Source organism: Danio aesculapii, chromosome 2 (assembly GCF_903798145.1).
Source record: "Danio aesculapii chromosome 2, fDanAes4.1, whole genome shotgun sequence".
Classification (NCBI taxonomy): Eukaryota; Metazoa; Chordata; class Actinopteri; order Cypriniformes; family Danionidae; genus Danio; species Danio aesculapii.
The window spans coordinates 46,363,545-46,388,619 of NC_079436.1; the positions used below are offsets into that span (position 1 = coordinate 46,363,545).

A 25,075-nucleotide genomic window follows, 5' to 3' on the forward strand; every position below is an offset into this window, starting at 1 on the left:
TAATAGAATAACTCACTAAAATACTCATTGTTAAATTAGCATTAAATTATTGTAAAATTGTTATAAATTATATAACTGTTATATAAATGATATATATTTATTTTTATATATATTTTTTTTACTAAATAAAAATGATAAGGGGGTGGCATGGTGGCTCAGTGGTTAGCACTGTCACCTCACAGCAAGAAGGTCGCTGGTTCAAGTCCTGGCTGGGCCAATTGGCATTTCTGTGTTCTCCCCGGGTTGGCATGGGTTTCCTCCGGGTGCTCCGGTTTCCCCCACAGTCCAAAGACATGCGCTATAGGTGAATTGGGTAAGTTAAATTGGCCGTAGTGTATGTGAGTGAATGTGAGCGTGTATGGGTATTTCCCAGTACTGGGTTGCATCTGGAAGGGCATCCGCTGCATAAAACATATGACGGAATAGTTTATTCTGCTGTGAAATATAGAGAGACTAAGCCGAAGGAAAATGAATGAATGAATGAATGAAAATGATACATATTTTCTTGCTTTTTATGCACATTCAATTTTTATTTTCCCCAGTTAACATAATTTATTTAAAGTAATAAAAACTATTTTTGTTTAGTTAAATATAATAACCTCACTTTACGTATCTTCTTTAATGTTTAATAGTTGGGTCGGTAAAATATTTTATTAATACTTCATTCATTCATTTTCCTTCGGCTTAGTCTTTATTTCAGAGGTCGTCACAGCTCAATGAACTGGCAACTATACCAGCTTAAGTTTTACACAGAAAATGCTATTCCTGTTGCAAATCAGTATTGGGAAACACCCATGCACACTTTTTCACACACACGCATACATTACAGCCAATTTAGCTTACCCAATTCAACTATTGCACATGTCTTTGGACTGTGGGGCAAACTGGAGCACCCGAAGGAAACCCACACGAATGTGGCGAGAACATACAAATTGCCAATGCCAATTGGCCTAGCTGGGACTTGTACCAGCAACCTTCTTGCTGTGAGGCAACAGTGCTAACCACTGAGCCACAGTGCTGCCCCATATTAATAATATTATTACAATAATAATAATGAATTATGTTTTTTCTAACTTTCTGTTCATGTTCCACAAGATGCGTGATTGCAAATGTGATTTTTTTTAAGGTGAAGTTTCACAAACTAATTTCGAGAGGAGCACATGATATGATTGACCGCAGCTGGTCTCTTGTCTACCATCACTAGTTCGCCAATCAGATTAATCCAAACTCACGATGAGTAGCCCAGCTAAAAAACTCCCTTATCTTTGTTTTCCGAAGAAACCCCCCATCCACCCCATTTCCCCCTTTCTTCCTTTACCACGGGGAGCTCTCGAGAACTACCTGATCTCGTACCCTGCTACCTGCTATCATTTGTCAAACAATATCTAAGTGTGAACTCTTGAAACACAACAGCTTAACAACTATAAAGATAATACTGACTGAGTAACAGTAACTGAGTAAGTCTGTTTTTTAATGGTCCATCTGTTTTTTGTTTGATTAATGAAAATAGCTTCAAACTCTGCATCTCGAGAGCAACATTGAGTATGTTTATATGGACACCAATAATCCGATTTTAATATGATTATGAAAATACTCTGATTAAGAGTGTACCAATTTTTGATTACCTTAATCCAACCAAAGTCATAATGCAACTAAACAGAAATCGGATTAAGACATGTGGAGTATGCTGATTTCAGTCGCATTATTGAGGTGCAGTGCAGTGATGTAAACAGCGCAATCAAACAATTACGGTAATGTATAATGTACGCCGCATTTTGTGACAAGGTATTTCATACACACATGGCTGTTTGACACTATTCTCTGCACCTTCCGAGTCAGTAAAGGACCACAGACACCTGCATAGCGAAATGCTGAGATTTTATTTTTCCATTCGGTGTAGTATAAATGTTCCTAAATAAAAATGAAAGTGCCAAACTGCAGTTAAAGTCGACAAATAAAAAATTAAACACCCGAAATAGCATGAAACTCCAAAGGAAACATTGGATAGCATGGTGAGGCAACAACGTTAATCGATGTGCTATAAAAACCAACTCATGTAAACACCTTAATCATATTATTGTCTTATTCAGATTAAAGCAAATAATTTGATTACTGATGTCCACACTGTTAAAAAATCCTGGTTGCCTTAAATTTTTAAGCTGAATCAAATTAACCTGTCGATCGAACTTATATTATGTTAAACTGACTTAAAACAGCTTACATAACTTATAAAATTAAGTTAGAATACGATTGACTTAGTTTAATATGTTACAATGACCTAAAACATATGCTGTCAGAAATAATTCATCATATAATTTTCTTACAGTTCATGTAAACATAGTCAATGTGGAGCCTCCTTACTGACTTTTGAATAAATCATTTGATTCAAATGAATCAGTTATTTTGAAGGAGTCAGTAGTGACAAATCCCTGTTTTAACAAAGATTCTATGTCTTGCTTCATTTCATGAATCAGCCATTTGAACGAGTCAATTGAATAATTTAAATGACTCATTCAAAATGTATGATTCATGTAGAAACGAAGAAATTCATTGAATCTTTGTTAAAACAGGGATTCGTCGCCACCTATACCAGCCAAGATGCCAGCACAAATAAATATACATGGAAAAATATTGTTTAACATAACAAAAGGTGTCTAATTTTTCCACATTTTTGTGATTTAAAAAAAGAAAGTTTCTGAGAGTTTTCCAGATGTCTAAAATCTTCAATCTTGAATCTTGAGTTCCTAACAGTACTAGGAAACTATGAGTCATTTCTGTGAATTTGGTTCCTTCAAAGAGCTCCACAAATGATTCATTTATTCTCATGTGTTCCAGTTCAGGCTATTCGAGATTAATGTCACATAAGTTCACATTGTTGCCCACAGCACTTTCTACGCCAAATTAAATAAACATATTAAATATGGAACTCAGCTCAAGCACTTAGACATCCCGTTGAACTAAATAAATTTTAAATTAACAATTATACACATGGTAAAAAATATATATATCTATAAAAAAAAGAGGAGAAATTGTCACAAATGTGAGGTGCACCTTCATTAAACTGGTGCATTGGTAATAAGGTTATTACTGTATATATAACATTTAGAAAGATTTCATAATATGACTCCTTGTCTACATTGTTTCATCAAGCTTCTCTATGATTACATAAATCATGCAGCTAGTGATTCTTTAAAATAAATATTGAATATTTGAGCGTTTTTCCCTCATGTAACAAAAACACGTGCAGTCAGTTTTGACCCAAAATAAATACACAAAAATTTGAAGATCTTGAAAGTATACAATATATGAAACATTTTTAAAAATGAGTATGTAGGACTCATATTTTTTGTCAAATTTGAAAGAGGTAAATACTGCAACATCAAGGTTAAAAAAAACAAAAAAAAACAAAATGTGACATTTTCTGTACTGATGATGTTGTATTGAATTGACCCAACGATGGGAGTAATATGAACAAACCCAACAGTTGGGTTCAATAAAATGGAATTTTATTTTAATGTAAAAACTAACCTAATGTTATATTTGCCATATTTGAGCAAATCATTGCTTTAATACAATCCAGAATATCTGAAGTGAACTAATAAAAAATGGGCAATCAGATACAAACATTATTTAGTTAGTATTAAAGTGAAATCAAAATGTACAATGTTTATTTCGCTATCTAACATTATCCACATTATTCTTAAGGTGTTAATATAAACTTGCAAGTTAATCCACTGAAAAAAAGTTTGCTTTAGTAATCTTCCATAGAAACGGTACATCTATTTTCCTAACCCCTCTTACCATTAGTTTGCTATGAGTAAAAGAATGAAATCTCCGCCCCCTACTCAATATTCCAATTTCAGTTGAAAGAACATTAACATACAGATATAAAAGTCTCAGGACTTAAAATATTAAGTTATGACTGTTTTATAAAAATAGCAATTCTTCTGATCTAAACGACCCATAAATGCATATATACAGTTGAAGTCAGAATTATTAGCCCTCCTGAATTATTAGTCCCCCTGTATATTTGTTCCAATTTCTGTTTAATGGAAATCTGATTTTTCTCCAACACATTTCTAGAATTAACTACGAGTTAACAACTAGGGATGTAACAATTCACCGTGAGTCAGTTGAAAATCGATAAAAAATATATGTAAAATATAAATCTTTTGAACATAGGGGGCGCTCTGTTTTACAGGTGCAAGCTCGCTTTACCTGCACATCAGTGTCGAGCAAGAGGTGGGGCGGCAGAGATAAATGACAGCAGTGAGGAGCACCAGACAAAACACAAACTGTGTGCAGATACAGCAAAAAGACGTTTACTTACACTAACAGAACAATGGATATGATGCACATAAACCATCAGCACAGTGAACAAGTACTGCCACAGATGTCTATTCACAAATAAATATATTATAAGCCAAACCACACAGACTGGATGATTTGAAGCAACAGTGTGACAATGTTTTTCTGACTGAAAGAGAAAGTTGTTCTGTTACAGAAGCAGGAATTAGATTATTTTACTCTCTCCTTTTCGAATTAGCTTATGGATATTTTAATAATTTGCTTATTATTATTGAATATTTAAATATATAGAAATGTTCAAGATGATGTTTTCTTAAGTGGATCACACTGATACTTATACTAATTAATTATACTAATTAAGTAATATTATTATTCATCTTCAAAATCAAGTTCAACTCCTGTCTCTATCCTACTTTATAATTAGTCATTTTATAATCAGGTTTTTTTATGCCAGTGCCCTATGCCCTGGCTCAGAGGGTCTATTGACCACCTCTGTACACACTGCTCTTTGGTTTAGGAATAGTTTACCCCTCCACACCAGCCATCTCAGTCCCTAGTGAAAGTGTTTTCTCATCAGCAGGGGACATTGTAAATGTGCAAAGACCTCAGCTTATGCCAGAAAACACAGATATGCTGATATTTATTTTTTTAAATGTAAAACCCCAGCACAGTCAGTTTTAATTTGCATATCTTGTACTCAGTTTTAGTTAGAGTCTTCTTTAGTTTGTGTTATTCTTTTGTAATCTTTTATTCGTTTTTAAAATAGCAATTTGATTAGCCCAAAAAATGTATCATCTTGCAAAAAATGTGCATCATTTAAGAAAAAAAAGAAAGGCTCTTCCCCTAAATTTGTTTCAAATAATTTTGTTCCAAAATTGTGTCTAAATCGTAAATCGTGAGATTAGTATCGTGAATCGTATCGAAACGTGAGTCAGGTGAATCGTTACATCCCTACTAATAACTGATTTCTTTTATCTTTGCCATGATGACAGTAAATAATATTTTATCAGATATTTTTAAAGATAGTATTTAACTTAAAGTTCAATTTAAAGGCTTAACTACAATAATTAGACAGGTTAGGATAATTAGGCAAGTCATTGTAGACCCACCCATTTACTAACAAAGGTCCAGAATTTGTCCCATTCATGAGCTCATTTGTCTTATTGTCACTGCTATGCCATCCTATATAGTGAAAATAAATTATTGAAAAAGGCTTTAAAACCAAGCAAACTTCTCTGTTGGCTGTCACTTCGTTGTGACTTTAGCTGATCAGTTTTGGCCAATGCGAACGTATTTTTCATGAGTCCAATATCCAGCTGTGCAAGAAAAACAACACAATCTCATGACAATTCGTAACTTTTTGATTTAGTGGCTAATTCGTATGAATTCGTACAATCTAATTCATACAATTTTGTACGATTTGCTCATCCCCCAATGACGGTTAGGTTTAGGGGTGGGGTTAGGTGCCACGCCTCCTTTTTAAAATCGTACAATTCCGTATGACTGAATTAGCAACTAAACTGACAAAACGTAAAATACATTACATTTTCTTGTAAGATCAGGCTGAAGAAAACACAATCTTGATGTAAGTGAAGTCATATTTCACTACTGTATTGTTTTTAAAAAGAGAAAATATTTTACAAGTAGCTTTTATTCTAAATCTTGGACCTAATTCTTGAAACAAACAATGAACAATAAAAAGGTGGGAAACACCAAAAGTGGCCCATATTAAAAAGAACTGGAATACTAATTTGGCTAAATTGTTAGCAATGAATTTTCAAATGTACGTTTTTACGAGGCTAGAAAAACTGTGAAGCTTTACGTTATTGTTATTATTATTATTATTAATTCATTCATTTTCTTTTCGGCTTAGTCCCTTTATTAATCTGGGGTCGCCACGGCAGAATGAACTGCCAACTTATCCAGCATATGTTTTACACAGAAGATGCCCTTCCAGCCGCAACCCAACACTGGGAAACACCCTTACACACTCATTCATTCACACACACACTACTGTCAACTTTTAGCTTACCCAATTCACCTGCACCGCATGTCTTTGGACTTGTGGGGGAAACCGGAGCACACGGAGGAAACCCACGCGAACATGGGGAGAACATGCTTGCTGTGAGGCGAATGTGCTACCTATTGTTATTATTATTATTATTATGTTTGACATTTTTATCATACAAATGTCCAAATTCTGACTAAAGACTTAAATGTGCTGGCCAGTTTGTTATTTGCCTAATAAATAATAATAGGCCACAGTTTTTAATTAAAAAACAGATTCTTATTTTTTTCCAATGATATATGATGTAACAAATTTTTATTTTAAAAATAAGTATTTACTTTTGGTAATATTTTTGGTACATCAAAAAGTCTGGTTCAAAAAACATCCGACAAGCTAATTCAGCTAAAAATTGTGCTTAAAATGTCACCAAAATGCAGTATTTAAATCTCATAATTAAATAGAAAATGAGGCCTATAACTGCAAAAAGACATACCTTTTTGAGAAAAAAGAACCACCCCTTTGACCAGGCTGGCTACTGGCTTGCATTGTATAAGGATTGTTTGTTCTGTAGACAATCTAAAAAAAATATTGCTTAAGAAGACTAATAATATTGACCTTAAAATAGTTCTAAAATTTTTTTTAACTTTTTATTCTAGCTGAAATAAAACAAATAATACTTGCCCCAGAAGAAAAAAGTTTTAGAAAATACTATGAAAACATTCTTGCTGTTAAACCTCATTTTGGAAATATTAGGAGGGCTAATCATCATGACAACTGTATATGTAAATGGATTGTATATGCGGGTTAAGAAGAATAGTCTAAAGCAACTATGCCTTGTTTTATAGCAGCCAGTAATTAGCTCATTTTTAATGATCTGCACGAACAATGGATACTAAAAGTCATATCCTGACAAAAATAAATAAATAAATTGCAAGTAGAGTACAAATTTCCCACGCCAATTCACAAGTCAGCAATCACTTTAAAAAAATCTAACTTGTTAAAACAATTCATCTGATTCCTGAAATGAATAAGCAATCTGAAAGTGCACAAATCCCCCAAATGTTGTTCCTGGTCTCAGTGTTATATTGGCCAGAAGAGTCTCTCTATCCGGCTCTGATCTGATGAATCACAGATGCTCACAGGCTTTGATGTGCCATATTATCCTCCCTCAACCCGTTCTCTCTCTCCTCCTCTACTTTTTTCCCTCCTCCCTGGAGCTTCCTGTGCATCTTCACACATCCTCCTTCTCACATCCACTCCATTTGTCTATTCTCTGTATCTCTCTCTCATCTCATTCTCTTCTCTCCTCATTAAAGAGTGTGTGCTTGAGTCATCCTTTGGGTACCAAGCGCTGCCAGGTCTCCCCGAAGGGTCTGTGTGTGTGTGTGTGTGAATGTGTATTAAGTTGTGTAGGAGTCTGATGCAAGTCTTTTTCCCTCGGTCCAGTCCAGCTATTTATGTCTCAGTGTGTGGCGAAAATGACTTCCTCCCATGATGCTGCTGATTTTCACTGTAAAGTATATGTGCTTATTAATATCTTGAGAAAAGGGAAAGTCATGCGACAGCTTTTCCGGTTACAGATTATATAAGCCATTAGTTTCTTTACGTAAAGAACCCCTATTTTGCATTATAAAAGGTCATATTTTGGTTTTTGGAGGTCTCTAACAATAGGCTGATATGCATGCAAGGTCAAAAACCCTTTCATTGTCTTATATTATGCATTTATTTTTACCTAATTATCCCAACGACCTCCTGATTTATTCAGTGATTCATTAGTTCCCAAACCCTTCCTTTGCATGAGGCTAATCTGCGGTCCGATGACACAGCCTGTTATGATTGGTCAACTGGGTTCAGCGCGAGACAGAAAGAAACGTCCATGACGGCTATGAAGTAGCACATAGAGTATGTGAGAGCCCAATGCAGGAATGCAATAAAGCAATGCAGTTAAAGACCAGCATATTACTTTACCCTTAACGCTAACCCCAAGTAATAACAACGACACACATTCAGTATTAATCCACACAGTCCAAATCCAATTAATCCAAAAAGTTTAACTGTTTTGAAAATTGACCGCGCCACGCATGTGAGGAACAGCTGATGGTGGCCGTAAACAAACGGCAGAGGATCGAGAGTTCAGAAACGCATTTAAAGTGGTAAAGGAAGAAACGAGCGTCGTGTTTTCAATGTTTTCATGTGAATAGCCCCATAAAGAATTAACCTGAGATACAGTACAAGCACTGATCTATAATAGAGAAGTGATCACAAGCCGCACAGAGCGATTACAAGTTACAACACACAATTAAACACATATTTTCCAAACTACACAAAACGATGCAACAATTTTAATTACAAAGTCCCTGTCAAAGTCTAACAAAGTCATAATACATAATAGTCTGCTGCTCCTTACTTTAATAGCAAACGGCCGGCGAATCCCACATTACAGCGTAGGTTATTGTTTCGACAATATGACAGGGTTGTCAACAAACACAACGCAGGGTTGGCTATACTGTGGTATTGTTGTGAAAATGAACTTTAACCCTTTATTCCTCACAGCTGAATCTCCATCTGTCAGTGATCCCCCACGCTCTGTTAGTGTCTGAAGGGAAAGGTGCGTTCACGTTTTACCGGATCTGCTACTACATATTTGATTATATACCATGTAAACGAGTTTAAGCAAAAGATCCGAACCCAACACGATACATTTTTTCGACTCTAAGTCGACTATTTTGTTAAAGAATCAATAGTTTTAAACACGGTGCACTTTTTAGATTTAAACCTTAGCTGGATGCTTTCATTTACTTAGTGCTGTGTTCCACACATGTTCCACACTTGGTCTTAAAACCTATAAGTTGACTTTTCTTAAAAAAAGTGAGTAAACTGATTGTAACATTGTTGACAAGTTATTTTTTTAATTGTGCACATAGTTAATTTACTTACTAATTTTAAGGCAATGAGTTTACTCACTTTATAAAAAATTAGTCAACTAATTGATTTAAAAGCAGTTGGTTTACTCACTTTTTTAAAGGGCACCCATTTTACCCCTTTTACAAGATGTAATATAAGACTTTGGTGTCTTCAGAATGTGTTTGTAAAGTTTCAGCTCAAATTACCCATCAGATAATATAGCCTTTGGAATCTGCCTATTTTGGTGTCTGAATACATTGTAGCTGTTTTTGTATATAGAAAATTGCAAAAGTTTGAAAATCGACAAAAATTAACTTAATTAAGTGCCTTGCTAGACCAAACTACGACTTGACTTGGCTTAAAATAAGCAGTGACTTGACTTGAGTCTGACAATAAAAGAATTGACTTGCTCGAGACTTGATTGTGACTTACTCCCACCTCTGCTTTATAGTGGAGTTTGAACCGATTTTTATTGCAATTAGAAATTAATCTGTAAAATGATCCAGAAATGTGAGATATTTAGTGATTCATTCTTTCTTTCTAAACACACCAGGTCTGCAACTTTTCAACAGTACCATGTGGAAAATGTTCCCAGTATATGCAAATTCATACAGAACTCAAAGTTTTGGTGTGTGTGTGAGAACTTTTCTCCCAAGTTAGTTTTTAGCCAGGTTTAATAATGGCCGATGGTCTCTTCTTTTATCCGGCTGAACACATATGACAGAACTGCAGCTCAGCATTAACTGCACTGATGTCATCTTGGGTTACTTGTCTGTTTCAATCTGAATTTAAAAGTAGGATTTGCAATGAAATGCTAATTTATTCTCAGAGCTCATTTATTATGACCCACCACTAAAAGTCCACAAGTTTCTAAATGATTCGTAGTCGACAACAAAGGAATTCATGTGATATCAAGTGTTTTGTCATCTGATTGCATTACAAGTTTGGATTAAAGATTGTCCAGAGTCGGTTACTTCACACAAGGCAATGCAATATACAGTTACTGACATTCAGCTTTGTGAAATTGTGTCAAAGTTACACGCCTCTGATGCAACTGAACACTTCACGCAGGCTAATGCAGTTTGAACTGAAAGAAAACAGTTGGATTTACAGAAATCAAATGTCATGCTGTCTGCACCTATATTTATACCCAAACAAAACAGACTTTTTCTTCCAATATCCCTGAAATTAGATTCATTTAAACAACAAGCAAATGTCAAGTTCTTCTTTCCTTTCCGAATTCTATTGCTTTTCCCTGAGGGACCCTATAAACCCCCACGCTTTGACATCAGAGGGGTGGAGGTTCCTGATAAAGAGGGATTATTGGGAAAGACGTCTCAGAGAAGCACCATGGGTATTCTTTTGCAAGAGTCGTACCAAACTGTACCATCCCACATCCTTGGACCTCTTGGGAAACTGTAGGAACTGACATTATTTTGCACAGTACAATTATTACATTTTATATTGTATGTGTGACACTAAACAATTGGCAGGGCTTTTTTTTTCTTTTTATACGAGTCAGTATGGTTGAGCTGTTCTTTAAATTGTGTTTCTTGTGTTTTGCAGGTTTCTCTGAGCACTGAATGTGTGCGTGCTGTCATGAAGCAGACGTACTGTCCTCACTGTAGTGGCGTGACCTTCGCCAAACCCTGCTCAAACTACTGTCGAAATGTCATGAAGGGCTGCCTCGCCAATCAAGCAGACCTGGACACTGAGTGGAGGAACCTTGCAGGTGGGTGGGGCTAATAAACAACTCTATTTGCTTAAGTCTGACACCAAATGTCACCGTTTCCTGGTCCAAATGCTCTATCAGATGCCAAAAGTGAACCACAATTTCAACAAAGCAGTTTTTGTAGTAGACCATATACGTATATACACATATCCGTCCGGCCGTCTGTCTGTCCATCCACCCATTCCTCCATCCATCCATCCATCTACAGTGTCTATCCACCCGTCCGTCCGTCCGTCCGTCCGTCCATCATCCATCCATCCATCCATCCATCCATCTATCTATCTATCTATCTATCTATCTATCTATCTATCTATCTATCTATCTATCTATCTATCTATCTATCTATCTATCTATCTATCTATCTATCTATCAGGACTGCACGATATTATTGGAAAAATTTGGCAGTGCAATATTGTTTTCTCCTGCAATATAAATTGCAATTTAAAAGAAAATTCACCAGATTACTTAAATAACTTTACTTGGAAAGTCATTAAAATTAGATTTATTGGGATGATTTTGTAGGGGAGTGAAATATAAATATATTTTATGTAATGTATCATATATGTATAATAAACAATTTCCCAGAGATGGGTTGCGGCTGGAAGGGCATCCGCTGCGGAAAAACGTGCTGGATAAGTTGGCGGTTCATTCCGCTGTGGCGACCCCGGATTAATAAAGGGACTAATCCAAAAAGAAAATGAATGAATGAATGTAATAAACAAACTACAGTTATAAATAAACACAAAGTAAAATAAACAGTGCTTTATGGTTTTCTTGGGAGACCCTAACAGTATTTGGGTACAGAAATTCTATAATCAAATGTAAAATAACACTGCATCATCATATAAATAATTCAATAATATTAATCTTTATAAAAAATATTTATGTGCTATCAAAATGCTTTAAACTCTTTTAAAATGATCACAGTCACAGACAGGCCTTAAAAATGCATGCAGATGAGAAACTTTCACTTTATTACGGTTCAATTCTGCAGTGACTCCATAAATCTCATGTGTTTTTGACCTGTGGTTTCTGGTCATCTATAATCCAAGCTCAGTATTGCATATTCTGCGATGTGACTATTGCAAATGCACACATGTCGATGTTGATGCTAAAATGATATATTGTGCAGTCCTATCTATCTATCTATCTATCTATCTATCTATCTATCTATCTATCTATCTATCTATCTATCTATCTATCTATCTATCTATCTATCTATCTATCTATCTATCTATCTATCTATCTATCTATCTATCTATCTATCTATCTATCTATCTATCTATCTATCTATCTATCTATCTATCTATCTATCTATCTATCTATCTATCTATCTATCTATCTATCTAGCCATGGCCACAGTTTTCTCATTTAATTATCCACTTCTCTAGTAAGTGGGGGAAAAAAACAGTCACAGCTTCTAGTTCATACGGACTTCAATGAAGCACAATAAGAAAGTAAAAATTCCTTTAATTTCTTTCACAGAGAAATAGATTTTTAACAGTAACGCCACAAAAAACAGTGGGTAGGCAGTAGGCACTGGTGATAAAAACAAGGTCATACACAATGGGCTGAAAGTTCTCTGACAGCATGTCCACATGAAATAAAGACTTTAAAAAGCATATTGTAGGTTAGATGTGCATAAGAGTGAAGTAGGAACTAGATTTTCTTTAAAATATACGTTAAAGTTTATTATTAAGCCATCTGGAGTCATTTTTAGTCACAGAAATGTTCTTCCGCATCTGAAAAATCGCCAGACCAGAAGTGACGTCAGATTGGGAATAGCACATATAAAAAGTATGAAGACAACTGATCGCGGGTGTGCGTTTGGATGCCGAGATATATTCTGAGAAATTCACACAAACGGACCACAGCCATACAATTATAAGCCCGTGGACAGACCAGCAGACAGAACAGCAGTCAGAGAAGAGTAATTGAGCTGTATTGTGAGGAGAACAGAGCAGGTTCTTGGTGAGAGACCAGTGTTAGCTTTCAGACAGATATGCAAGATAACAAAATCTTATCTGGCAATAGCAAAGCTACTGTAGTATTGATCATGTATAAGTATTAATACTTACCAGTAACAGAAACTAATGACCATTTAACAGAGTTATGCCACATTGATCTAACTTTTTAAGTGTAGATAAGTGAATACAAAACACAAATAACTCAGAGCGTCTGGAGTAATGCAGAAACATGTAAACAAGATACTTGAACAGGTTTTCAGAGCTTTTGTATTAAAATAAATATAACATCAAATATTAAAACAATTAAAATAAGTTTTAAAATGTGTCTTTTTTTGTCCGTTTTTTTTTGCATTGGGTATAAGATAATCCGTATTGGATCCCAACAACAATCCATAAATACAATCACAAGTTGTGTTACTGTATAAAATATTTACAAAGATTTGATCAACAGATCTAATCTGCATTTATGGTTAAATAAACTTCAACCCTAATTCAAGTTCAAATTCAACTCAAATTCAAGTTTTATTTAGCACAAAATCATAAGCACTGTTAATACCCAACATTTTTACAACATTTATATGTGTATAAGTATCTGTGTGTGTATATAAGTAGGTAACAAACTTAATACTGAAAGAAAAATATATCATCTGACCCATTTAAAGGTAAACCTTTTTAAATTATTTGTCATTAAGTTGGCCAACATTTACGTAGGTGCCACACTATCATGTCTTTAATGTGTGATAAATTGTGAATGCTGTGTAAAAAGATGCTGACAGCCTTATCATTGTAAACCCGCTGGAAGGATCTAGAAAGGAGAGCAAATGTAGTGGACAGTTCTGCATTCTCGTCAAGCCTGTGATGACCTCCAGTTTTCCACCACCAGAGACGCCCTGAGGGCTGATGCATATATGCTCGGGAAATAATGCAAAAGATTAAATCATGTTTATTAATCATGTGGATTTTAAAATTGACCATATGATTTTTTATATAACATAACACAGAATGAATATTTCCCATATGTGAATTAAAAAGTGCCTTTCCTCATTGACAGGACAGAATATTTTTTACTCTCCCTCAATGGTTCCAAACCTTTATGACTTTCTTTCTTCTGTTGATCACAAAAGAAGATATTTTGAAGAAAGCTGAAAACCTGTAACCACTGACTTCTCTAGTAGGAAAAACAGATACTATTTAAGTCAAAGGTTACACGTTTCCATATATATTTTTTTTATATTTAAAAAAAAGGAAGTTAATGATAGTGTTTGAGTTTTACCTGCCTGCATTGTGTAGAAATATTCTAGTAATTATTTGCCCTTCTGGATTTTGTAAACAGATAATACCATGTATAATTAAGATAGGGGAAATAATAATCTACCTGATGAACGAGGTGAAGGTCTGAGGTTATTCTGTAAGCCAAAATGAAGCACATTTGAGCGAGAGGCCCGTGGAGAAAAAGCCTTCAGCTCCGGGTCAGCATCACTGCTGCAGATGTGTCTCCCAAAACCTTATAAACACACCACATGACAATAAATTATTAATTAGCTGAGCAAACAAAGTCAATACTCTGTACTATACAGGACATTTATAATATTAGCAAACTGATGGTACCAGTTGTCTTATCATATGCTTACATTATTACACGGTTTAAAGAAGTACATTTAATATGCTTAACGTTACAAGCTAGCAGCAGTGCTGTACTGTAGGGCTACTCCAATGGAAACCAATCGCGTTGCTACAAATTACTCAAATAATTATGCTTACTGATTTGAAAGTTGACAAACATAAAAGAAAAACGGTTCGTCTTACCGTGTAAAGTTCTCGTTTTCATCTAGCTGCATCTCCGACTGATCCAGGAGCATGTTTTTTGCTGTTATTGAGTCATCTTTCGGTCTTATCGGATTCATCCCATTTCACGAACACAAATGAGCCAAAATAGAAACGGGAAACTTGTGGACTTAATATGCTGACAGGCTGGAGTTTGTGCAGTTCCCATAAACGCAATAATATACCACGATTATGATAAATTACACCAAAACGAACAACCGATTCTGCTATATGCTACTCTGTTTCAATGTAAACAGTGCGCGCCTGTCAAAAAAGTCTCCAATCTGACGTCACCGGGGTGGTTATAAAAAAAAAGCGGATTTTCCAGAAGTGGGAAAAAACAGACACATTTTCTTTAAAATGTGTGTCCTTGCGCTTCATGAAAGATTTTAATATGGTATTTTATGGTATTATATAGTATTTTCACAAACAATTCTACCTTTTTTTAAATAGTTTTTTACAATAAGCTCTTTAATGTTTGTCTGCAGATGCAATGTTGGAGGTAGTCGACAAACTGAGTCGGCCTTATAGTGTGGATTCAGTGGTTCTTTCCCTGCCAAAACGCATCGCTGAAGCTATTCTCTACATGCAAGACAACCAAGACACATTCATTACCAAGGTTAGTGAACAGAATTAAAGGTGCGATATGTAAGTTGTTGACTCTTCTAAAGCAAAAAAAAAAAACATTTGTCAATTTAAGAAACATGCTGAATGAACATATTTATCTGAAAAACTGCTAGTTATTCTGCTTTGAAAATGTGCATGTTGGAACATCTGTCTTTGTTTTATTACCTTTAACCCGCCCATTGCCGGTTTACCCAATTATATTTTAGCACCCCAGGTTGCCTTGTTGAAAAAACACATGCAGTATTTCATTCATTCAGGTTATGAAGGCTCTTAAAGTATGCGTCTGTGACTGAAACGCGACCTCCATTGGACAGTAGCAGACTCCGAAATGAGACACGGAATCAGAGTTTCACATGAGGGGGTTATTAATTAGCAATTAATATAAATACTACAAACATAAGCATTAGGTGAGCAGGTTACATTGTAACATCTTGTCCTAACAACACGCAATTTGACAAGATTTGCAGTGATAAGCAATGGCAAATTGACATAAATATATAAATACAGCCATTCAGAAGCACATAATAGTGCACTCACTGCACTCCAACGAAATGGTAGTTTACAGTCTAATTTATGCATAGTAAACCTCTTTAAAATTATTAAAATGTACATGCTGAATCACTTATACTGTATGTGTTGGCTTCCACTGAGTCACAGTTCTAAAGTTTAATTTCAAACGGTTTATTTTATTTTCAAGATCTGAGGTGATCTGCTGCTGCTTTCAGTAGTATGGCAATAAATGTCGCATAAAAATAACATTTAAACTAACATTAACATTAAATACTGAATAAAGGCCCGTGCACACTAGGATGCTTTTTGCTTGCGTTTTCAGTCGACGTTTCATGCCTCGTGACTAAATAAAGGGCGCCAATGTAATCGTGCACACCAACATGCAAAACAGCAGGTGTAAAATCGTCATTTTTAAAGAAACGCCTCATGCTCGTTTTTTTTTTTTTTTTTGATGCGTCACGTCAAACCAATCAGATTGGCACTTTTGTTCACATGCACGGAGCTGCTGAAGTTACAGTAAACACCACTTGGAGGCGCTCAAGCGCAAAACTGTCAATGTGAGTGCACATTGAAGAAGATGCTCAGAAGTGATACGAACGTGGAGCTGCTTATTGCACTGGTGAACAATAATCATTTCTTCATCGCTAGAGCTAGAGCTGCTACTTGAACCATCCATAACAACAAACTTTCTGTCTTTTTCTTCTGAGTTACAAGCGGGTGTCAGAAGCTTAAAGTTGTCTAGCACCATCTAATGTGAAGGAGTGATTTTGCATACTCTTCTCGATGGCAGTGAAAATCGCTTGGGTTTGAATCCGGAAAAATGTCTCAAAAAACGCTGACGATAAACACAAACGAAAAGCATCCCGGTGTTTACGAGCCTTTAAGCACATGAGGTGTGCCTGAGGTAATCATAGTTTATCCTGTTGTTTAGCTGCGAGAAATAGAAGCCGTTTCGAAAATAGTAATTTCAGGTGTTGGTTAGGACAAAAACTAAAAATTCCTTCTATCACATGGCGTTGCTTTTAGTTAGGACACGGTGTAGGCTTGAAAATCAGGCACACTCCTGCTAGTTTCGTCAATCTGGCAACCTGAGCTTGCATGAGAGGAGAAGCCGAGTGAAAATCTTTTGAACCAGGAGTGCAATACCTAGTTCAACCACTGGGTGTCAAACTTACATACTGCATCTTTAAATTAAAAATAATAATAATAAATCAGAGCTAACCAGAACCGTGTTAAACTCACTTCATGATTTCTTGTTCTTTAGGTGTTTATTTCGTGCGGCACTCCTGCTCCAGGCTCCAACATTCAGGAGCAGATCAAGCGAGGGAGAAACACAGCAGAAGAAGTAAGCAGCACTCCAGGAGCCCAGCTGGAGAGACTGGTAAGCGTGTCTGTGGGGTGTAAAATGAAACTTTGGGGGATTTACAGTTCATTGGACATCAAGTGGCACACACAGATTCATCAAAGCAACTAAAAGTGCAGTATTATGAATGGCAGTTAGTGATGCTACATTCTAAAGAAACACTATATAATGGCGAACCTGTAGTTTACCATTATTATTTGGCTTATTAGTACTCACACATGGCTGCAGACTAAACACATGATGACATAACCATTTTCACAAAATCACACATTTGTAGTTGACAGAAATGAAAACAGTAGTGATTTAAACGTAAACATTCCTTAAATGCCTATTGTAGGATGGATGGATGGATCGATTAAACATAAGTTGCTTGAAATGGTGTTAACCACGAAAGAGGATTAAGGCCAACAATAATAATTTTTAAAAACTTGGGCTGAGCAATAATAATAATAATAAAAAAGCTTAAAAAAAACTTTGACTGATTGAAAATCGTTTTTAAATTGCCAGTGCTGCCTCATCCCCAAAGATTAGAATTTTAGTTTAAGACAGTTCGTCAATGTGTGCAAATGTGCTCTTGGAATCGAGAAGCAGCATGATTTTAACTGTTCGTGTGAGCAAAAGAAAGCAGGTGAATACCGAATGAGAGGATGATCAGGCGCACGGTGAGACACCGGCAATCCTCGCTCACTGATGTTGTGAGGGAGGCACAGCTGATGTGATGCACATGAGTGCTTAAAGCTCCGGTTTCCTTGTGCAAAACAAACGTGCCTGGAAGCACAACTGGTGCGATCGTTTCTCTTTGAAAGACTGGAAAAAAGTGGTGCTTGTGCACCCACAGTCCTGTTGCTTTCAAGAGATCTCCAGATTTTTTGTATGCAGCAGCTGTTGCCATTTTCGCTTTTACCATACAGATTATTACTGGACCTCACGTTAACCGTGTGCACGTGATTATCCTTTAACTATTGCTCACAGAATGTTTTTCACCTGCTTTCTTTTGCTTGTAGTTATTTTTGTTCATATGGTTTAATTGTTATCCTTTACAATAACATTGCTTTAATAGGAGATTAACTCTCCACTTATCTATAGTTAGCTGATGATCTGGGACCTTTAACCTGGACAAACTACTGTGTATAATTTTAGATAAATGAGAAAAAAAATTTTTTAATGTCAATTATTTTTTTAAAGAACATTTTTGTTGAATAAAAAGTGTATACAGCTATATTTAGCTTGTTTTGACACATTATATAAAATTTGTGGCAAGGAAATAATTAGTCTGGTGTGGCCAGAGAAAAAATTGAGGGCTAAAAAGTGTGAACATAAAACACAATTTCTAGCATGCCAAAGTCAAATATATGCATATAAAATATATTTTTCCCAACAACAAAATTGTGGCAAGTAAAATAGTGAGTGACTAGTAACGTTGGAAACCTACTGGCCACAGTGGCTGGTGATCAAAAAAGTTAATGTCATGCCCTGGGGCCTCATGTAGGAAAACTTGCGTTGAATTCATACTAAAACAAGAGAATATGCGTGGGATTCCGCGTACGCAATGTTTCATACATCTGAATTTTTTACAGCGCACATTTACAGCTTTGTGCTTTGGGAATCCCACGCATATTCTCTTTGTACATCCGAATTAACGTGAAACTGAGCGTACGTACATGAGCGCGAAACCCCTCCCTGCCTCTTCCCCCTAATAAACATGGTAATGACTCTACTTTGGCAAAACCAAATAAAAAAGCAATGGCAAAAGCAAGCGAAAAGAGAAACTTTGAACAGAATGTGAATTGGAGGTGCTACTTTTGGTGGTAGACCGGAGATAAACGGTGTTATTTGCAAGTTTGTCCTCCAGAATTAATAACAAAAGAAAAAAATTGAGTGGGAGAGTTTAGCTGACGCGGTTAATGCAGTGGGGTCTGAACACTGTGAAGGAATTAAAAAAGAAATAGTGCGATGTAAAGGTGTAAAATTTTGTAGTGTCCCGTTGGACTGACAGAGATAAACTAACTAGAGCAGATGTCAGCAGCGTGAGTGGTGTAGCTCGTAAAGTGCATGGTAACATGTTTTGACACTATCAATCATGAACCTGGTTCAAATCCAGCGTCTGATGAACTCCTACTCTCTATCACGAGGAGGACAAGTAGGAATCATTAATAAGTGTGTGTATTATGTTAAGCGCATTTGAGCATCACATATTATTCGCACACTTATTGAATGGAAATGTTTCCGATTGACGCATGCAAACTCATCTTCAATTGGCACCTTTATAGCAATGTACGTGCAGTTGATCGCTCCTATTACACTGGGAAAACCGGCGATCGCTGCAAATTGTGCTTTAATGTTTGGCTGGTCAACTGTATGGTATGGAAACCTTATATACCTGCTAGACATGCGGATGATCCCGTCCCATACAGCTGCCATTGCGCAGCTCAAAGATACTTTGTAGTGTGAAATTTAACACAATTGCCTCTAGGAGTCGCCAATGGAAATAAAACAAACACACACAAGGAATGCATGTACGCCAGACATGAAGTTGGACCAACGCACATTCTCACGTTAATTTCATCGTTGGTAAATTCAAACGTGAGCGTGAAATTTGCCGTACGTAAAGTTTTTGTGCGTACGCACGCAGCGTTGACACGAGGCCCCTGATGATTAGATATTTTGCCTCACATCGGTCGTTCCAAAGTGGAACACAATGGGATGTTTGGAATAATTTTTATTATCAAGACTAGTCATATATGACTAGTCTGTCAAGCTTTGAAAACACAGTTAATGCAACACAAATATGGTTCATATGATTGTCCTGGGTTTCAAACAATTCAGTTTTCATAAAAAAATAAAATCACACAAAAATATTTTAGTCAAAAGTGTATTATGGTAAACGTTTAGCTGATATAGCAAAAATGGTAAATAGATTGGTGTGACGACAAAGCTGATGTTCACTCTAGTCTTCTTCAGGGTCTGAAGAAAAAATTCAAAACAATTAATTCCTTTAAAAAATAAAATGTTGAGAATAAAGTGGATAAATTTAGAATGAAGTTTTATATCTTGAAGTTTATTATCTTTTGAAAAAAAAGTCGATATTCATGTTTGCTTTAAAAAATGACGTGAAGGTAGACCTTTTTTTTTTTTAAATATACTAAAATATGAAAGTAAAGCACATTTATTTGCTAAAAAAAGGAATGGGCATGTAATAGATTGTATAAAAGTTTTATGGGTAACACTTTATTTTGATGGTCCCAATTGCACATTTTGTTTACTAAATTACTTGCCAATGCCAATTACTTATAATTTGAGTATTAGTAGACTGTCTGCTTAATATCTGCTGATACTGCTCCTTCAACAGACATTTAACTGACTATAACAAAGTTTGCAAAGTACATGTCAATTTACACTAACCCTAATCCTAACCCCAGCCCTAAAAGTCTACTTATAATCTATTGAGATTTAGTTTGCATGTAGATGCAATGTGACTTAAATTCAACAAAATGTGCTAAAGGGACCATCAAAATAAAGTGATAGTTTTATGTCCTTAATTAAGATGCCTTAAAATGTGTATCAAATATGACATACAGGATGATTTATTACCATAAGCTGCATAGGCTCAGTAATATGAAAAATGATTAATGTAACCATATGCTGAGTATGGACATTTTCTATGCGCATAAACAACAGCAGCAGTGTTATTTATTTGATTATTTGTAATCATACATATTTTTCCGTTGCCTCGATTTCTGAAATCACATTTTCCTTCCCACAGTTATCCGACGTGTCAAGAATGCTGAGGGATATGATGCAGTACTGGGTTCATTTGCCCAGGAAACTGTGTGTGGATCGTGAGTCTGGACCAGGTGAATCAGACAGATGCTGGAACGGAATGAGTGTGGGCAGGTAAATGCACATGAACGGCTCACTCATCATGTTGTCAAGTGCTGCTTTTATGCTTTTTACTTTAGTAATGTTGCTGTTTGCGCATGCAAAAGATCTGCAAAATACTAAACACAAAGTCATTCCAAAGGAAGTTATTCTCTCTATCAGTAAGCGCTGTTTCTAAACTTCAACTAATCAATGACAAAATGCCTACCTTTTTTGGTCCGTCTGTGATGTTGCCTTGCAAATGGCTCCCATTCGTCTCTCTTATCATGTTGTGTTGTGTCAGGTATCTTCCAGAAGTGATGGGAGATGGTTTGGCCAGTCAGATCAATAATCCTGAGGTGGAGATCGACATCACCAAACCAGACATGGCTGTGCGCAAACAGATCATGCAGCTTAAGATAATGATCAACCGACTGAAGTATGCTGTCAATGGAAATGATGTGGACTTCCAGGACACCAGTAAGTATATTAATACACAAGTGTACTATTACTACATCTGTGGCCAAAAATAGAAGAAATTGATTCTGCATCGATTCTAAGACATTCGAAGTACATTAATATTCTTTGTTGAATAGATTCCGAGCTTGGTTTTTGACGGCATAGACGGCATTTTTCTTTCCAGAACGCTACTTTTCTATTGTTTTTCAATGTAAACACGTGATTGATGGATGTGTTTGACCTTTATACTCGCATCTCACATTTTTTGAAGTGCTGCGCATGTGAGCGCCACATTTTTTAGAATCTTTGCCAAATTGAAAGAACTATAACTTTCAGAAGCAGCGCAGCTCTTCACTGCTAGTTCCACAGCAGTGGACCAATCGGAAGAATTCGGACCATTGCAAGTTTCTGCATACAGATCAGTGTTTCCTCTAGGATTTTTTCCAGCTGTGGCGGCAGGCCTTTTTTTTATACAGATCTACCAACTACCTGTGGCGTTATTTCAATGACAAATGTCGTGAGCGCAGTATTGGAAGTCGAGTTCGCATTTATGTAATAGCCTACAGCATGTAAATCTCTTTCCTAGAGCGCCGATTTCCTTTGCTCCTGCACAAAACTTCTTGCACACCCCCTCAAATATAAGCCGCTTCAAGAGCGCGCAGATCTTCTTGTGCACTCTCAAATAAACGCTACTGAAGTGCGATTTCGTTCGTTTATGTCTCCATCATTTATTAGATTTGCTAGGAATATTTATGAATGTCTCTTATTGACCTACAGAGCGATATTAATGCGTCGTGAAGTAAAGTGAAATGGCTATACGTCGTGTTTGCTGACCTTACGCATCACGCACCTGTCAGTCAGTCAGCACGTAACCTTAAAGTGTTAAACAAATAAAACTACGGTTACAAAAATGTTTGCGCTGTTATAATTTACTTACCTTTTAATACATTTTGGTGCGATTATTACCCGCTATTAAAAAAATAAAATGTTTTGAATGGAAAGCTGTATTGTAGCCGTGACGGGATGAATTTTGGCATGGCGCCCCGCCATGGAAGAATGAACGTAGTGGAAACCATGCAGATGCTCTGTGGTTGTGTCTGGAAACCTTCGTGCTTCATGCTGTGCTGTTTTCAAACCGTTGCATCACACGTTTTTAGAAGCAATGAACCATTCAGTGTGAATGAGCTCTAAGGCGAACTAGGCTAGTCTTAAACTGCACAATGGAACTTTCCAAACATTATTAATGATTATTTTAGGTTCAAGTGGTATTTGATAGTAATTGGATGCTAATAGAGTATGTCTATTTGTAAAGCATACAGTGCCATCTGCTGTTAAAAGCATTGAAGGCAAGCCTGAAATCATTAGCCTAAAAAGCATAACGATTAATGCTAATGCTGCCACTATAGCAGTATGTAGAAAAAGAGACTAAGGCCCAATCCCAATTCTATTTTTGTACCCCCACCCCTTCCCTTGAAGGGCTTCAAAATTTACTCCTGAGTAATGAGACACCACTATAACACCTGCACACGTCATCATATGTCATCGCAATCTTTTGCTTCATATGAGATCGACGATCACGACTGCTGTAGTTATTCCAGTTGTGTTATTTTTTGGTATTTATCTTCAGGAAATCACCAAAGGTAACGATATCATGTTATCATGACGATATAATGTAGCAATAAGATTGTTACTGTACTGTGCGTTTACACTGTGGCCATATTCATCTATGTAAACACACAAAAACAACATTAACATTATAGCAGACACTGTAAAAAGCTCATTCACAGCCACTGACAGGGTATTCGAGTGTCATAGAGTGACAGAATGTTGTGGGACTGCTGTACTGGAGTTATTATTTTATTTTAGCATGTTTTTTTTTTAAGCACGACGTTAAAACACGAATGCAGTTATGAATGAATTAAAACATATGATTGTCTCTAAAAATCTCTTTACTTCCCTCTCCGCTGTCGCCACTGGCTTGCATGGTTCAGGATCTGTAGAGCTGCGCATCGTTGGATTTGCTCTTCAATATTTGGACTCTCAGTAGTGATTATTAAACCACACTGAACTGAGCTAAACTGAACTGAACTTAAACACTACAAACTTAACTACACTGTTCCTATTTACTGTGACCTTTTATGTGAAGCTGCTTTGACACAATCTACATTGTATAAGCGCTATACAAATAAAGGTGAATTGAATTGAATTGAATTGAATTCCGTGTGCAGCCATGCTGCTGTTGTAGACTGTGTATTCTGGGAAATTTTCTTACCCCTTGGTTTTGAGTGTAGTCCTGAAAAATCTTTGTTTTGAGGGGTATCTAGCCCTTTGCCTTAGCCCTACACCTAAGGGCTAGATACCCTAGGGGTAGAATTGAGATTGGGCCTAAAGGGTGCCTTTTGGCTAAGACATGATTCATATGACCAAGTTAGTGTTAAGAGTATTTTAATGGTAATATCATTATAATTTCCCCTATAGTAAGAAAATCTCTTGATTAAACTCAGAATCCATTCAAAGGACAGGAGCGATGGATTTTGATAATCTCAGAATCGATTTCTCAAGCTGTTTTTTGCCACAGATCTAACTATTACCTACGCTAGAGTGATCATACATCCTCTTTTTCCTAGACATGTCTTCTTTTTGGGACTTAAAAAATGCATCAATATGTTTAATTGTGTTTATGCATTACTTTATACTAGAGGTGTGAACCTATACTGGTCTCACGGTTCGGTTACGACTATCATGCCATCGATTCGGTTCAATTCGATATTACGGTGCATTGATGATGCTTTCCATACACAGTGTTGTATTTTGGGGGGTGGCTATAACAAGCTGTCTCTATAAACACACACACACACACACACACACACACACACGGACAAACAGCACCACACTGTCTCTCATTCACACACATAGACAAACATAGACTGCACCAAACACACCACACACACACATGCACGCACACACACGCCACGCAGCACTTGCTTATTGTGAGACCGCCCACTCATGTAAAAATTACACCAGAGTTACTGACCGCTCCCGTGCTTTATTCGGAAATTTATTCCATGCATACAGTCGGGAGGAAAAGTCAAGCCAGCAAGTGAAATGGGCCACAGTGAGAGAGAAAGAGAGAAATGGAGTCCTTTCATTCCCTCAATCGCAGAGAAATAGGGGCTTCTGCTGTAAGTGCCAGTGAAAGACTTTCCAGAAAACACACACAGTGAAATTTTTAAGTAGTTGGCGCCTGTAGTGTTGTAAATACCCACGCTCGCCTCTGTGCTATTTTGAAGAACTGAAATGTACCACACCATTGACCATCTAAAAGCAGGTCTAAAGTCCAGTGCAGACTGAGTTATGTGCCTACTGTATGTGGGTTCAAACGCTTACACATTGCTTAATACACACAGGATGTACAGCAATACACAAATATCTTTGCAAATGAAAAAAAAAGGGGAATGAAATGTTACAAAAATTATTATTTTCTTCAAAACCATTGCCTCCATGCCTCATCTTGG

The 25,075-nt window shown here is 36.4% G+C and overlaps 1 protein-coding gene across 1 annotated transcript in view; it reads left to right on the forward strand.

Moving 5' to 3' along the window:
- gpc1b (glypican 1b) overlaps window positions 1–25,075 on the forward strand; it is a 172,770-nt gene that overhangs the window by 145,868 nt on the left and 1,827 nt on the right. Inside the window, exons 4-8 of the mRNA XM_056480945.1 lie at window positions 10,787–10,952; window positions 15,232–15,362; window positions 17,145–17,261; window positions 21,007–21,137; window positions 21,406–21,581. Coding sequence (XP_056336920.1) covers window positions 10,787–10,952; window positions 15,232–15,362; window positions 17,145–17,261; window positions 21,007–21,137; window positions 21,406–21,581 — 721 coding nt within the window. The remainder of the gene's footprint in view (window positions 1–10,786; window positions 10,953–15,231; window positions 15,363–17,144; window positions 17,262–21,006; window positions 21,138–21,405; window positions 21,582–25,075) is intronic.